At 41.9% G+C, this 15333-nt stretch overlaps 2 protein-coding genes across 9 annotated transcripts in view; one reads left to right on the forward strand and one right to left on the reverse strand.

Annotated features, from left to right (window-relative positions):
* Nucleotides 1-303: 303 nt before the first annotated feature.
* Nucleotides 304-13469, reverse strand: ggps1 (geranylgeranyl diphosphate synthase 1). 3 transcript variants are annotated; one of them, XM_071481140.1, is made up of 4 exons: nucleotides 13125-13249; nucleotides 9294-9391; nucleotides 8201-8271; nucleotides 304-2017 (listed from the first exon to the last, which is right to left on the reverse strand). In XM_071481140.1, exons 2-4 carry the CDS (start codon nucleotides 9364-9366, stop codon nucleotides 1211-1213), a joined length of 951 nt encoding a protein of 316 aa, XP_071337241.1. In that variant the 5' UTR covers nucleotides 9367-9391; nucleotides 13125-13249; the 3' UTR covers nucleotides 304-1210. The 3 variants fall into 3 exon arrangements, with proteins under 3 accessions (XP_071337241.1, XP_071337240.1, XP_071337239.1); XM_071481139.1 differs by lacking the exon at nucleotides 13125-13249 and adding an exon at nucleotides 12683-12982; XM_071481138.1 differs by lacking the exon at nucleotides 13125-13249 and adding an exon at nucleotides 13286-13469 and having other exon boundaries at nucleotides 698-2017.
* The window catches only part of arid4b (AT-rich interaction domain 4B), a 40330-nt gene continuing 38428 nt past the window's right edge, over nucleotides 13432-15333 (forward strand). For 3 of the 6 annotated variants that reach the window (XM_071481132.1, XM_071481134.1, XM_071481135.1), the window contains exon 1: nucleotides 13492-13632. The gene's annotated coding sequence lies outside the window, so the exon portion shown is untranslated. Of the gene's footprint in view, nucleotides 13633-14562; nucleotides 14657-15333 lie in introns of those variants that run through there. The other 3 variants (XM_071481136.1, XM_071481137.1, XM_071481133.1) reach the window with 2 other exon arrangements.

A 15333-nucleotide genomic window follows, 5' to 3' on the forward strand; every position in this document is an offset into this window, starting at 1 on the left:
TTGTGATGGCAGGCATGTGCACGTTAGCTGTGTGTGCATGTGTTTTGGAGCATGATCCTACATAGGAAATCAGTGAAGGAAGACGCCCATAACTTAAGTAAAAAGGCAGAAAAACACACATATGAGCAACTTTATGTTTGTCATGTCTTGATTTTCAGTTACACCCATGTGCTCAGTAGATGGTGCTGCTTATCCCTGGAGAAGAGTCCCTCTCTTTCTCCTCACATTAAACCACAACCACACCAGCTTTGATGCCACGGGCAGATGTGGAATTTAGTTTCAGAAGTCAGACAAGTCCACAAGTTATCCTTAAAGGTTTTTTATTCAATAAATCCAAATGAGTTCATAAGTCCAGCACAGTGTCCACCTTCACATATCAAAACTGAGTCAGTCCTATAAAATTATTAGAGATGTGACAAGCTGTGCTGAGTCTGAACCAGAAACAGAAACACTGTCTGCAACAACGCGTCATCACAGTATTCATATACAGTCAAGCATAAACAACGTGAGCGCTACTTTGCATATAATACCAGCATGTTACATAACAAGTGGACGAGTGAGTTTTTTCTGTGGGACTGGCACTCTGGCAGTTTAATGATTAAGGGTTCTCAAATCATACATCATACGCTCCAGACAGACATCCACATCTTATTTTAAATAGGGACCTCAGAAATAACATCCATCTTTCACTCAGCCCTGGATAAAATAATACATTTTAATGTAGTGGCAAAACATGAAAAAATACATTTATATGCACCGTATCACACATCAAAAGGAAGGCTTTTAAGATTTTTTTTTGCCATCTTGTTATTTTTCCATTATCAGTAAAGCAAACCTAAAACCATTTTCTGTTTTAATTCGTGTCTTCCACTGACTGCACAGACACACCCGGATAAAAAAAGTGTTGATGTGTACTTTGTTAAGCATCACTTGAAGGATGACATCTAGCACACACAGGATAAAGGCGACATTTGGGGCTACTTTGCTGTATCACAGCGCCTGAATGCAAAGACAAAGCTGTCTACCAGAATTCAAGTATTCAAGTTGAATGATGAATTGTGCCTTATAAAATGGTTTGTGGTTGTAACGTAGCTGTATGTGTGTTGTCCTTTAGAAGAATGGATATGTCTGCACCAGTGTTATTAGCAAAGCTTCTGTCTCAGTAGAGTGTGCAGGGCTACGTGTGCAGGTGGGTGAAAGGTGGATGAGGTCAGTGGTTTTGGCTGGAGTGTGACTCAGACTCAGTGGACTCTGCCGTGGCTTCGGCCTTTTTATGCATTTTGCTGAGATGTTTGACCAGGTTCTCCAGTTCAGGGTTTCCCCCCAAGTCCGCGATGAGACGGTAGGCCTCAGCCTCCAGGTCCCGCAGAGTCTGGCGGGTGTAGGCAAATGAGCCTACATTCTCCAAGTAGTCCACACAGTATCGTTTGATGTCTATGTTCTCCGTGCGCTGCCGCAGGATGTTCTGCACCTGGGTGCTCTCCGGACGTGACCATATGGCATGAATGGTGACAAAAGAGAACTTGCCCTCAGTCAGGTCCTCGCAGAAGCTTTTGTTCTCACTGTACTCTTGGGAGCTCAGGTTGCAGTAGTCGTCACGGATCTGGAAGAAGAGACCCAGTGTGTCCAGGAGGGGTTTCAGGTCCCGCTTCCAATCGGAGAAGAGCTGCATCAGGCCCACAGCCAGGCCAAAGAGCCCTCCGGTTTTCTGCAGCACCATGTTGCGGTACTCCTGCTCGGTGGGACAGGTGTAGTTGTCCCTCCAGTGGATGTCCATGCCCTGGCCGCGGTGCAGCTCCAGCAGCTGCTGGGTAAATACCTGGACTGCTTCAGGGTGCTCTAGGGTCAGCACCTTCTCCAACCCTAAGAAATACACGTAGTTGGCTGAGTTGATAACGGAGGGAATACCGTAGATGCTGTGGGCCACAGGGAAGCCTCGCCGCAGCTTTGAGCTGTCCTCAATGTCATCTATGAGCAAGCTGGCATTGTGCAGCATCTCAGTCACCTCGATGATCACCTGAACATGACACAAACAAATCAATGAATAAAAACATCCAAGCGTGTAAATGTTAGAGTTATTAACATTGTTCCTTCCATCCTTCCAGGTATTGTTACGAATAAATCAGTACTAAAGAAACGTACTTTCCTTACTCTGGAACTAGTGTCAGAGTCGGTTACAGGTTCCTGGGAGCTATGTGTAAATTATGCATTACAACTAGCATACAGCAGAGGGTGCCATGTCTACACTCACGTTCCACTGGTGAGTCTCCATCAGCAGACAACATAGTTGTTGTTAAAAACACACCAGGCACATGTCTTGTCTAAAACTCTAGTGTTGTGCCCAAGACAGAGCAACTGTGGATTGATGAGTTAAGAGGAAATGTAATCACATGGTTAAGCAATGAGAGGAGACACTACAAGGCTTGATGCACTTTCAACTCCTTTAAGGAGCGAATGGAAAGGGCTGAGGATTCAACCCTAAAACAACATCCAGAGTATTGAAAAACTCCAACAGCTTTAATACAATATCACCCTGTATCAACCATAACACACATGCACAGCTGTGGTGAGTCATGGATATTGTTAAAAAAAATGTGGTACCTACTCAGATAACTGAGTAGTCATTTATCAGTGGAGCACACAGCCATCATTCGTCATCTTCAATCTGATAACCAAAAATGGCTTCGTCTCAGGCCCATGTTTGACACAAAACAGCCAGGGCTGCCATCAGGTGTCTGCTGTCCTGAGCTGGCAGTGCAGCCTGCTGGAGTGGCTCTGCTGATTTAAAAGACAAGTGGTGTGGCCTGGTAATGAAAGCTGTTTTTATGGGGCTGGGGAGCACAAAGAGAGGCTCAGTGGGTCAGGCAGATGGCCAAGGCTGGGCCAGTTGAGCAGTTTATCCGCCAAACACAACCTTTCCCTCGGCAGGGTCCCGTCACTTGCTCACCCTGCAACCTCAGTGTGCCACTCACAAGAGAGGGGGGGTTGTCAGTCACAATGAATGCTCACATGAATAAGAAAGTGGAATATTACAGAGACAAAAACACACTTGAGGATTCACAGGCTCATTGCAAACAGACAAACAGTGTTTTTTGTGAATTACAATTTCCTGCCAGGATGAGGGAACAAGAGCACAATCAAGACAAGATTTGAAATTTACATCAACAACAGATCACAACAGCAGCGATCAAACCCAAACACAGGCACCAGCAGTTTTCAAGTTTTGGACTTTGTGTCTGGGCTCTACAAGGAATCTAATTAGTCAGCCTGTTGCTGAAAAATGCTGCTGTTTAAGTGCCGAGTGCCTTCACTGCTTCGCAAGACTTCATTGATTATCACCAGAGGTTATTGACACAGAAACTCACTCTGTTTGCCAAAGCTACAATCAGTGATCCATTAAGAATGCAGAGGCTTCTTCACAACAAACGGGTGCACTGAGTCCAATATATTGAAGGGAAATTACCCTGAAACAGACAAGTCAGTTATGTGCACACATAAGCCTGTCGCAGTTTGAAGGACTACAGTAAATGCTAACGACCACAAGGGTACTCAAGTCAGACGGCAGGACTGCTGAAGTGTGGCCAACGGTTTAACACGGACATCCCACGTGATCACACAACACGCCTACAGGGTTGTGTCATTCAAATTTGCTGTCTCATTCATCTAGAACAGGAGTTGTAGTGTGCAAATATAACACAATATCACAGATGTCCCACCAGTTTTTGTAAAATGGTCAGGAAATCATGTCATAATCTTAATCTGGGATTTACGTTTTATATGTTTGATTTTTTTAATCTTGTTTCTTTGATGCCCTTATTCCTCCTCATCAATTGTCTTGTATTGTTTTGATGCTGTGTGGTTGAGACAATTTTTCACAATGTAGATGATGGAGCTCCCACTTAATTAACTCTTAATCTGGGGTTTTGTAGTGGAGGTGGGACAGCTCACTGGAAAAAAACACCACCTTCACTGTCATCATAAAAAAATGAAACATTTACATGTTGAGAAAAATGCAGAATAGCTATTTCATACAACTAAGATTGTATATTTAATGTGTGACTGCTGTTTAAGGTGTCATCAGTTAACTACACAAGATGATCACAAGATGGCATGTGCCAGGATCTGTCAGGCTCACAACTGCAGCTAAACTATTTTCTTGGGAAAAACCCTGCAATACAAATGTATTACAAATGTACTGTCTAGCTTGATCCAGCCTTTACTGCAACACAATCTGCTGCTGTCACAACTTCTTATCTGCTCCATGTGATGATAATCCTCTACCACATTTCAGGTTTTATGCAGGAATGTGACCTTATTACACTGTCCGGCAGTTATCAGTTGCTACACATCATATTTAATACGCTAACCTGCCACCCACATCCTAGTTATTTTCTCGTGGAGGCAGCTACTTTATAGTCTCACTCTGCATCAGTCACATTAAAACCTACAAGAAGCTCTGAGCTCGAGGCAGCAGTTATTCTCATGAATGACACATGTTGTTAAAGAGACAGAAGACAGTAAATAAAGGCTAACCTTTCTGCATTGTCAGAGAGAACAAGAGGAAGACAGTCAGCTAAAGGTTGATGCGCACAGGGGGAATTTCCCAAACCTCCACCTGTGCTGTACTACACAGCACAGAAGCACATATGGGGCTTGATAAAAAATGCACTGCTAAATGAATGAGACAGTGTGCCACTGTCGCTGCCTCCATCTATCTGAAGGCATGGTTGTTTCCATGGCTGCGACTTCTTGGCAGCATTGTGCTAATGATGATGAGAGGAGTGCTCTCAGTCTGCATGATGGGTTCAGCGGGAGTTTACAGAGCTGCTACAGAGAGAGAGAGAGAGAGAGAGAGAGCCAGGGACACAGAGGGGGCCATGGGGGGAGACATTTCTTTGATATGTGAGGTAGATTAAACCTCAACTACCTCCTGTATAATGACAAGGAAATTCTGTCTGAAGTGGAATTATCAGGAGAACAAAAGTAGATTTGGACACAATCTGCATATGAATGTAGGCAGCAAATCTACATCAAAAACGGATCAGTCACCTCTAGGGTAACATGTCGTTGTAGCCTCCAGGAGAACATGCGCTCCTGAATTGAAAATGTCAGCACTTCAGTCAAGAAATGTAACTGCATGTAATGTCAAAATAATGACATAATGCCACTTTGAATATCGAGTTGCTCCTTTTTAATTTTGCAAACTGAATTCACTCATTTGAAGACATACAACCCACAGGGTTGAAATGACCAAAGGAGAGGGTTTATAAAATATTCAGGACAAAGGGAGACCTGTTGAACAGCAAACCTAATGAGACCTGACAGAGTCAGCACTTAGCATGCTGCACCGTGACAGTTATGTATATTCAGAAAACACAGATCAGTCCCTATATCTTCATCACTGGACCAGTATTCAGTTGCTACAGTGCCATCAGTATAAGGGGGCAATGACAAAGGTCCTCTTCAATAAAACCAGTCAATCCTAAATGGTTAATCTGAAATGAATGACTGAGGAAAAGCAGCAATGACAGTCATCCTGCTATCTGTATATATGCTTCAATATGTCAGTTACAATACAGTCAGGCAGCCTTCAAGAATACATTACAACATCGTAATGCATGAGTGGAGGTGTGGGTTTTTCCTGGGGAGCTGTCTGTGATGTGAATCATGCTAATCAGGAACACAAGACTCTGAAAAGTAGTAGTCCATCACTGGAGATGTGGGTGCAGTATATTTTAAATAAAATAAAAAACAAATAATCCCAAATTCTTCCAAATAAGTCCCTCTCACTACCATTTATGTGCCCCATCTGGAATATACTGTGCATTAAAACAATTTACTATCATATCCCACACCCCACCTTCACAATAATGTCCATAGGACCCCAACCTTTAACAACAAACATACTCTGACTAGGGGGGAAAAAAAACACACAGTAAGTCTTGGAATCAAACTGATGTCTCAGCATTTGGCTCCATATAGCAAGTTGTAGCAAGTAAGTTTAGTAAATATAATTAAACGACACTTCAACTCACAGGGAAGTCTTGCTTTCAATGCCTCTAGAAACACAACACCCCTCTCTCATCAGAAACTTATTTTGATAGAGACCATGCCTTATACAGGAATATTTCTTCACACTGATGGGATTCATGCCAGAGTCTATTTTGATTTTTCAGATGATGTCAAGGAATATTACAAAGGGGAAGGGAAGCCAGCAGATGACAAAAAAATAATCTGACTTGGCACAGGTGAATATTCAAAGAAAAAAAAGTTGATCTTGTTCAGCCAGTTGTATAAGTAGTAATAGGAGGGGTGGGGTTGGGAGTCACATGACCAGCATGCACACAAACCCATAAAGACGTGTCCAGAACGTGAGCACCAAAGGAGGACATAGAAACTGAGGAGAGTGAAAATACAGTGGTAAAGCCATACACATTTTGGCAGTAAAGCCTTTATCTACACAAAGCCATCTTTTTTTTTTTATCTTTAGCACCTTTTCTGCTTCTGTTGCCAGGCACATTCAAAACAATAGTCATTATCCAAATTATTAGTATGGACACAATAAACAGTCAAAACACAACAAACTACAGTGTAGGGCTGAATGAAAAAAAATCATATTGTGATTATTTTTTGGCAGATATTGTGATTGTGATATGACTCATGAATTCAGGTGGAATGGTATTTTTTTGCATTTTCACTGAAAAAAATGAATATAAAAATGTATTTTTTGTTGGGTCTTGAACCAAACAAGTATGTTCTTTTCCGTCTGGAGAATATGATTTTTAGGCCAGAGCATCTCTGTAGCACCACAATGCTTCATTTATGGTATATTGTGACACATTTTACCTTGATCAAAAAAATTTAAGCTTTTGCGATTTGGATATTGCACTTATTGCCCTATTGCCATTTTGATGAATTGTTCAGCCCTAATACAGTCCACACAAAAACTATCATGACTGGACTGTGAGGCAACTCAGTGAAAGTGGAGTATGGAAACCCTACAATGTTCTCATCAAAATGTTATTAATTGTTGCAGAAATGGTAAAAACAGATCAATGAAACCTTATTTTGAAAGCCTTTGATGATCTGTCTTTATTATGGTTTTGCTGTACAGTACTTCATTCTGTTTCTAGTGTAGACAATAACAACATTGTCAGCAGGCACTGTTTTACCTACTTTTTGTTTTCCTTTGTTTTAACATAATTTTGAGAAGTGCTTTCAATGATATCATTAAATAAAGTTATTATTAATGCGCCGCCACTGAGCGACTTGAAAGCTGTGAGTCATGATTTATGATTAGGATGCAAAAAACATTGATGGCCCAATTGGTGACTTTTTTGACAATATTAAGGACGGGCATTTTGACATATTTAATTAAGTCTGTGACTGCAAATATATGGAAATTGATCCTTATTCTTTATTCAAGTTTAATAGGAGCTCCCTGTGCTGCTCTGAAGGTGGAGATTGCATCATAAAAATAGTCTGGTAAAATACTGGATGTGAACAAAATACAACACAAGATGCCCTGATGTGACACAGCTCAGTATCGTTAGGTCATGTCAGCTTGAGTCCGAACATACAAAACGTCTGATGGGCTCACTTGTTCCCCAGCAGCCATTCACCAGATCAACATCAGAGCTTTTTTAATCACTCCACAAAATGTGTGATATGGGTGGTGATTCAGAGGTCTGGAGACAGGCGCCGTTAAGCAGGTAAACCTCACAATCATCTCTTAAAACAGTTAATGTACTGAGTAGATGCAGTGTAAATGGGTCCACCCGTAGTGACAAACCCAAAACTAATTACTGTACCACCCAACTCTGAACTATCTAGCACCATCTAAAAATCCAACTTTAATAACTCGTAAAATCATCAAAGCTACATTTTTAACCAACACATATAGAAGAGGGAAACTGTCTTTGAAAGTGTTGCTCCACCTTTTCCATTTCATTTCACTTGATCCTCAGCCACATTAACAGCCTCCTGTGATAAATCATGGATGCTCTGAGCTATACACCCAAGCTTTACATTGACATTCAGTTAGGAACAAGTCACTCTGACAAAACACTCTGGCTGCATTACAAAATAAATTGCCTGTTTAGGATGAGCATGGCATAATTTCACCTTCTTGCACCCATCTGCAATCATAAACATCGGACGACTCTGAATGTTAAGAGGCATGAAATGGCTGATTTCTCACCTGCAGTTTGTCCTCTGGAACATTGAGCCAGTGGTTAAATGCCTGGGCAAGTTTTGTCCTCACCTGCTTTCCTGAGAATAGAATGGTAAGAAAAAGTTCAATCATTATAATAACCAGAAATACGTACTGTACTATGCAAATAAAAAGGAAATAGATAACCTTCAATTGCAGCCTCCACAGTGACTGTTGTTGCAAATCATAAACTCATTCTGTGTTTAAAAATGGGTCTTACTGCTTAGGCTTTGCTGTTATTAGTATATTACAAAAGTATGACAAAACAACCAGGTTTAAAATTTCTTTTAATAAAAACATGTTGCAAGATGTCAAGATGATCGTGCCTTATGAAGCTAAATGACAGTGACATTGCAACAGAGGAAACGTTGCAACTAACTATGACTCCATGGACTTGTCCTATTTACCCAAATTAAATTGTGCTGTTAGGTCAGTCACTTCTCCACTGACAAAAAGTGACCAGTCAGAACTGAGGAAACAAATAAAAATTGTCTCCTAACAGCAGCAAATGAGAGGTCGATTGAGAGAAATTAAGACTCAACAACAATGGGATATGAAACATGCACAGAACTGTGCACAGCTGATTGTTGGGTGTTAAAATTCTCAACGTTATAAATACAATAATTAGATTGTATTACTATTTGGATCTAGACATATTAAAACCATTCACTACAGTTTCTATGGTGAAATGTTAAAATGAAAACCATATAATTTAGGCACTGACAACATAATATCTTTAAAATAGTGAAACCATATGCTGCTGTCAAAATAAAGATTTGAAATTTAAGCACTATTTTAGTCACCTGTCATGATTGGATTTCAAATGTACTGTGAGAAACAAAATGTAGTTTAGTTAAGAACTACATGTGTTACAGTGGATCAATTTAATGCCCTTTCGTTTCAAGCTCTTATTTCCTGTGATTTGTATACACTATACCCCCGCTGCCATGAAGCAGTGCGCCTAACAGGAAGTGAGCTCGAGGCACTCTTCAGCAGCATACATGGATTTTGATGACCTCTCAGCTGCACATCTATATGTCTCTACCTCTTCCTGCTGTCACTGACAGAGAAAAAGACTCACCTGGCAGTTGCAACAAGTACTTGTATGGCTCCAGTAGAATTCGCTCCGTTGCTGCTGTTGTGTCACCTTCCATTGCTTCAAATTTACACAAGTCTAGGCTGGAGGACAAAGAACACAAAAGGTGTTGTTTGTCAGTGTATGTATATCCTATGTTTTGCAGTCTCATTAACCTTTTTATAACAGGGTCAAACTAAAAAGATCTGAGAGGCAATCTGTTTTGAACTGGCTAGAATCTTTTAAAATGCCCTTTTGATTACTTTATTAATTCACATGTGGCACAGACTGATTCATAGAAAGTGAAAGAAATTAATTGTATTTCTATTTCACACATCTGGAGCTACAAAAAGCAAAACAAATAATTTCACACCTGGATGAATATAACAGAAAATACTCCATGAGGCAACGTGTTCTGTTTTGCATTTAGTCTACTTTGTAGGAAATATAAGACTGAGAAACTAACAGGGGATGTTTGAAAGTTTTCTCTGCTACTGAATATGGTTACATGTAAGGGTTAAAACAATTTCAACATCCGTTTTACATTTTCAAGCTGTGTTGTTTATGTATATTCTCAATATACTACTCAAAAATAAGAGCCATCAAGAAATTGACCACCCCTTGCCCTAAAGTGAGAGCTCAGATAATATAAGAGATTACAGACTTTGTGAACTAGTGTAGTCAGTCATCCCTCTAGCCTGTTAGAAATAGATATAAATAATGGTAATATTTTTCTGCTCTGATGTTAAAAGGTTTGGTGCAAACTTGAGAAAACAAAGGTAGTAAGGAAGTGTATGGTTCTAATAACTGATCCCTATGGTGTGTTCATGTTGGCTTACTTATCTGTTATTTTCCAGCTCCAAATTTAAATCTGGCCCTTAACTGACAGATTGGGAAACCAGTGTTGAGTAGTGATAGCAGAAAGGAGTGTGAAAATTACAAGAGCAATGTCAGACTTGAAGGCTAGCTCAGTGCAACTGCAGGATGCTACGACACACTTTGGAGCATAATACACAAAAACCATGCGGATATCATTATGCAAGTGATACTTTTACCCACATTAAAATTTTACATTTAAAGTTCCTCTCCAAAAACTAGGGCCGTTAGTACATCTATGCTTTCTTCTACACTGACAAATCTAAATAAGGCCTTATGCCCCGCCCACCACAGCTGCTTGTGCTATGTTGACAGGACAGCAGTGTCTATGAATATGATTAGTGGAAGAAACACTAAGACTCAGCCACATGTTTGTGCCTCAGTCAAACCATGACTCAGGAGTTTTTGAGGAGTTTATTGTGTACCAAAGTTGGCGACTAGAAGACAAAGCAGAAAGGTTAGCGTTCTGATTGTTTAGTTCATTGGTTATGTTGCTTGTTAGCTTGTAACTGGTAGTGGCTGTGCTAATACAAACTCTAGCTCTCTGTACTGACGAGGTTTTGGTGACCGGTGAAGGAGTAGCGTGTATCAAGATGGATAATGTTAGAGGAAACGTCGCAGAGACTCAGCAACATGTTTGAGCCTCAGTCAGACCCAGACTCAAATGAGGAGTGCGTTGTGCACCATAATTGCCGACTAGCAGACATAACAGAACAGTTAGCGCAGTTAGCATCTTTTATTTGTTTATGCTGTTTTTCAGCTTGCAACTGGCAGTAGCTGACACAGTGTTAGTGGTTGTGCTAATGCAAACTCTGGCTCTCTGTACTGACAAGGTTTCAGGCTTATTTTGCCCTGCCCTTGTCCCTGAAAGTTGATGGGATTGGTTCCTTACTTATGTTGTGTGAAACCCTTTTTGAACAAGGTTAAAAACTTGATTTTCATCGGAGGGGGTCTTTAAATAAGCAAATAAATGAGATACAGGAAATGCAAAATTAATGGGCTATAATTTTCCAATAAAGCCATTCTCATTTACATATTTTTTTCTGTTTCTGTTGTCAGACAATGCAACAAGTATGAAATAGTGACAGACACACAGTCCATTTAAAACTACACGTTAACTTCCAAGCCATTTCCAAGCTGCTGCTCTGCACTGCCCAAATCCTGATTTAATCACCAAACACATAAGTTAAAGACAACAGCTGTGCTGTGATTTCAGCTATATGTACTTGTAAAATGATCAGTATACACAGGGAGAGTGGTGACTCTCTAATTAGCCATAGTTTGTCCAAAAAGTCGCTAGATTTGTGGCTAGGTGCTTTTTGAAAAAAGAGTCTCTAAATCTAATGTGCTAAATTGGCAACACTGCAGGCTGTAAACACCCCCCCCTAATAGAGACTATTTTTGCTAAATCATTTTGGAAGACCAATGGCCAATGGGGAAACTCCAACTTAGTCATGTGGCATTCATGTGACCAATGGCGGAACAATGATCACTCAACTCTATTTCTCAGTAAGTCAGTCAGTGAGTCATGGACATTCACAATATAGGGCTGGTCTGCAAAAAATGCCCTAACTCATCTAAACCAAACAAGAAAATTAAACAGGTTTGGACAAATCTGAATAAAAACTTAATAATGAATTGGTGTCTGATGCATGTTAAAGACAATGAAATCTGCTTATGCATGGTGACAAACTTATCACATGACACACAAGTTAAAACAGTCACATTAGTGGTGAATCACAGAGACTGATGACAAGTGATTTAGCAATAAAATAGCAAGGTTGGGTTGTCCGTGGCAGCTAGTGATCATAATCTGCACAACCACTAAAAAAAATCACCTACTCTTTACATAGGATGGCAGTTTAGGTTTAATTTAATAAAAATACATAAAAATACAAAATGCATAATTTTCAGTCACATCAGACCCATAATACTATCAAACAGATCTATAATCCTATTGAGTTAAAGCTATCTTGAAAAAGCATTATAAGGGAATTAAATTCACTGCTTGTGATCAAATGCTATCGCACAGCTACATATCATCATCATTATGACTGCCATTACATTTTCTATAAAATAACACAATTTTGCATCCAATTTCAAACAAGTTAGAGTACAGAGACAGTGCAACATTACAATAGGGATGACCTGATCCCTTGTTGGATAATATTATTTGCTGTCATCATTGCTTTTGAGCAGCTGTAAGCTAGATAGAAAGTTACTAAATTAATAGTAACTATCCAACACTGCCATTAGTTGTTGGAAAAACAAAACAGTGTGAGTCTAAGAAACTCTGGGACCACTTTTCCATTATAATGGACTCTGACTTTTGGACCCTATTGCATATAATACACATTTTATTATCATCATCATTATCCTGCTAGCAGCAATGAACTCACTTTTGAATGAAGTTATGAAATTTAATTTATAGTGACCCAAATTACAGATACATTACCAACGCTTTAAAACTAAAATGCTTCTGTGACAAACTGCCAATTTCCTTCCTTAACTCCACCCACCTTTGCTGCGGTATGTCGGTCGCTGACTAGCCGGTCCTGTATTCCTGTTAGCAAGGCTGCTACTTAGCTAGCGTTAGCAGGCTAACACAAACGCGCTGGTATACCACCGTTGAACATTTTTCTTTGTTTTTCAAAATAAAGACTTCCACTTCAACGCTGGTTCGACCAAAGGACACGATATTACTGACATATCCACACTTTTAATATCATTTTTAGGTCCTCTTGTTACTGGCCAACTCATCGGATGCTATGCTAGGCTACGACCGTTACTGCTATACAATATACAGACACTTTTCAGCCCCAGCTAGTTTCGATGAGGTACCTATATATGCCTCAGCTTCATCACAGAGCAGGCGCAGAGTAGGTGGGGAATTTAACATGGGTGCCTCGGACACTGTGTGTTGCAGGTCTATTTCGCCATTGCCCGGTAGACTCTCCCTACCTGTTTGGAAAACGGAACTAAACGACTCCTTGTTGTCGGGTCAGCCTGTAAAACATATCGAACACACCCATGTGTTCCAAAGCTAGGGGGTTGTAGTTTTTCAGCATTTTTTCTCTCGGTATTGTGACAACCACCCAGTAAGATTACTTCGTATACTTCACCACAGATATTTTAGTCCGAGATCCGCCAATCCTGCGCTGCTGAGGCGTTTTCCTCCACCGTGCCATCCAATGGGTGAGCGTCCCTTTCGGAGAGGCGGGGCTAACATGGCCGTCGATCGCTCTCCGGAGGCGGGGAGAGGATCACAGAAAGAGCTAGGCTAGAGGAGCTACTCAACAAGACAAACAGCAGCGCTCTGCGAAAACGACTTTTACCCATCCGCATCCAACATCAACCGGGGGCTAACGGACGACGTTTAAACCTGTCAGATTTCTCACATAAATGTTCCTATGGATTACTAATACACTTTCATCGAAAAGCAGAGGTTTTTCTCAACTTGACAGCATAGGTAAGCCTGCTTTTGTTCGGCACAGCCATCGCTATTTTGAACATTTTACTAGCTTGCTTCCCTGCTGCTACCAAGCCAACCTTGACGTTAGCTAACTTGTTAACTAGTGCTGTGATGTGTTTAGGGGGGATTTAAGGAAATGAATGAATTGGGCTTCCAGGCAGCAAAAACCTGACGGAGAAACTTGGTTAGCTCGATAACAAAGTTACGCCGTAGCCAGCCAAATTAAGCTGATGAGCGCAGTGAAAGGTTACGCTACTCCCGTGTTGAATAGTTTCGAGCACCGGGGTGTTGTGTTGTTGAGCGGAGGAATCCTCGGGGAGCTCGTCGTCGAGCGGCGCCTGTCATGGTCTTCACTAATAGCCGTCAAAAGTGATATTACACGAAACCACTGACGACCCGCACAGGCTTGACATCGCTGCGGGATGTGATTTGTCGAGCGGCGACTAATCGGTGTAGTTTCACAAGGTAAATTGCATCGTCAGGCTTTTCTTTTGTGCCATCGGCGTCGTTAGCTCCTCTGGATTGACTTGTCCAGAGCAGGTCGGGGGCAGACGGGCCACCCTGTGTCAGGGAACTCACCCGTTTCATCAGTTGTGGCATTATAACCAGATGCGAGGTGGACTATTTTCCCCTCTGCTGGACACGACTTGTGTTATTTTCAGTGTTGTGCGTGACCAGTGTTTTTGCACATTTCCGTGACAGGGAGCATCCCCGATGATAAACTGACCGGGCAGGAATCGGTGCTAAAGAGATTTAAGCGGGATCAATGCTTTAGTTAACCGCGGTATCAGGTTTTAGGAGTGTGTGGGGGGGTGGGAGGAGAGGAGAGAGGGGGGGGCACGGCCGAGGCTTGGGCTGTTTGTGTGCATTATTGTTGGCGGTGGTCAGTCACTCACTTGCAGCGGCTGGTCTAGCAAATTGTCTGGGGCGGATGACATTGTATCCTCCGCGATCATTCACTGCGACCAAGAGCCGCAAATGAGGGCTGCGACCTTGGCTCGTCTTATGACAATAAAATGTTGTAGGTATTAACGCGATGTCTTCCTCTGGCTTGACCTTGTTGCGAACCGCTCCGTCTCTTTGTCAGAGGCAGCCTCGCTCCGCGGTCCTCGGCGAGCAGTCAGCGAAATGCCAGACCCGTCGACGCCGAGAGCGTTTCGTGGAGGAAGAAAGTGACTTTCAGTGGGGCTGCACGGCCGATTTCTCACTTCCTTTCAACCTGACGCTGTTACCACGCCGCAGTTTTAATGTGTCAGTCCTGTAAAGGTACGGGTCGCTGGCTGTGCTGCCTGCCCAGAAGCGGTGTTATTATTACGGCTCTGTTTTCGCTGCAGAGAGCGGCGCGCCGAGACAAGGGAGAGAAGCGAAAACGAAAATGAACGGAGCAGTTTTCCTGTAAAGAAAGGGGGGGAAAAAAAAAACGAAACAAAAAAAAAAAAAAAACAGAGAGAAATGGCTTTAACAGGGGCAGGTGAATTGCGACCACAACTCCCGCATTTTCCAGTGTTTGTGCGCCCGAGTGTCCTCCTTCGTAGCCGCCTGTCAGCTACAGAAATGGCGTCATCCTCTGCCGTGGTGCTACAGGCGGTGCAGTGCGGGCAGCGGGAGCACCGCGCTGCCGTGCGGCTTTCTCAGGATCTACCACCTCATCCTGATCTGCCACATTATCCGTGCATTTGTGTAGCCCGGGAGAGGAAG

This window comes from Trachinotus anak, unplaced genomic scaffold, assembly GCF_046630095.1.
Source record: "Trachinotus anak isolate AG129_WGS33_773 ecotype Australia unplaced genomic scaffold, CSIRO_AGI_Tana_v1 ptg000007l, whole genome shotgun sequence".
Lineage (NCBI taxonomy): Eukaryota > Metazoa > Chordata > Actinopteri > Carangiformes > Carangidae > Trachinotus > Trachinotus anak.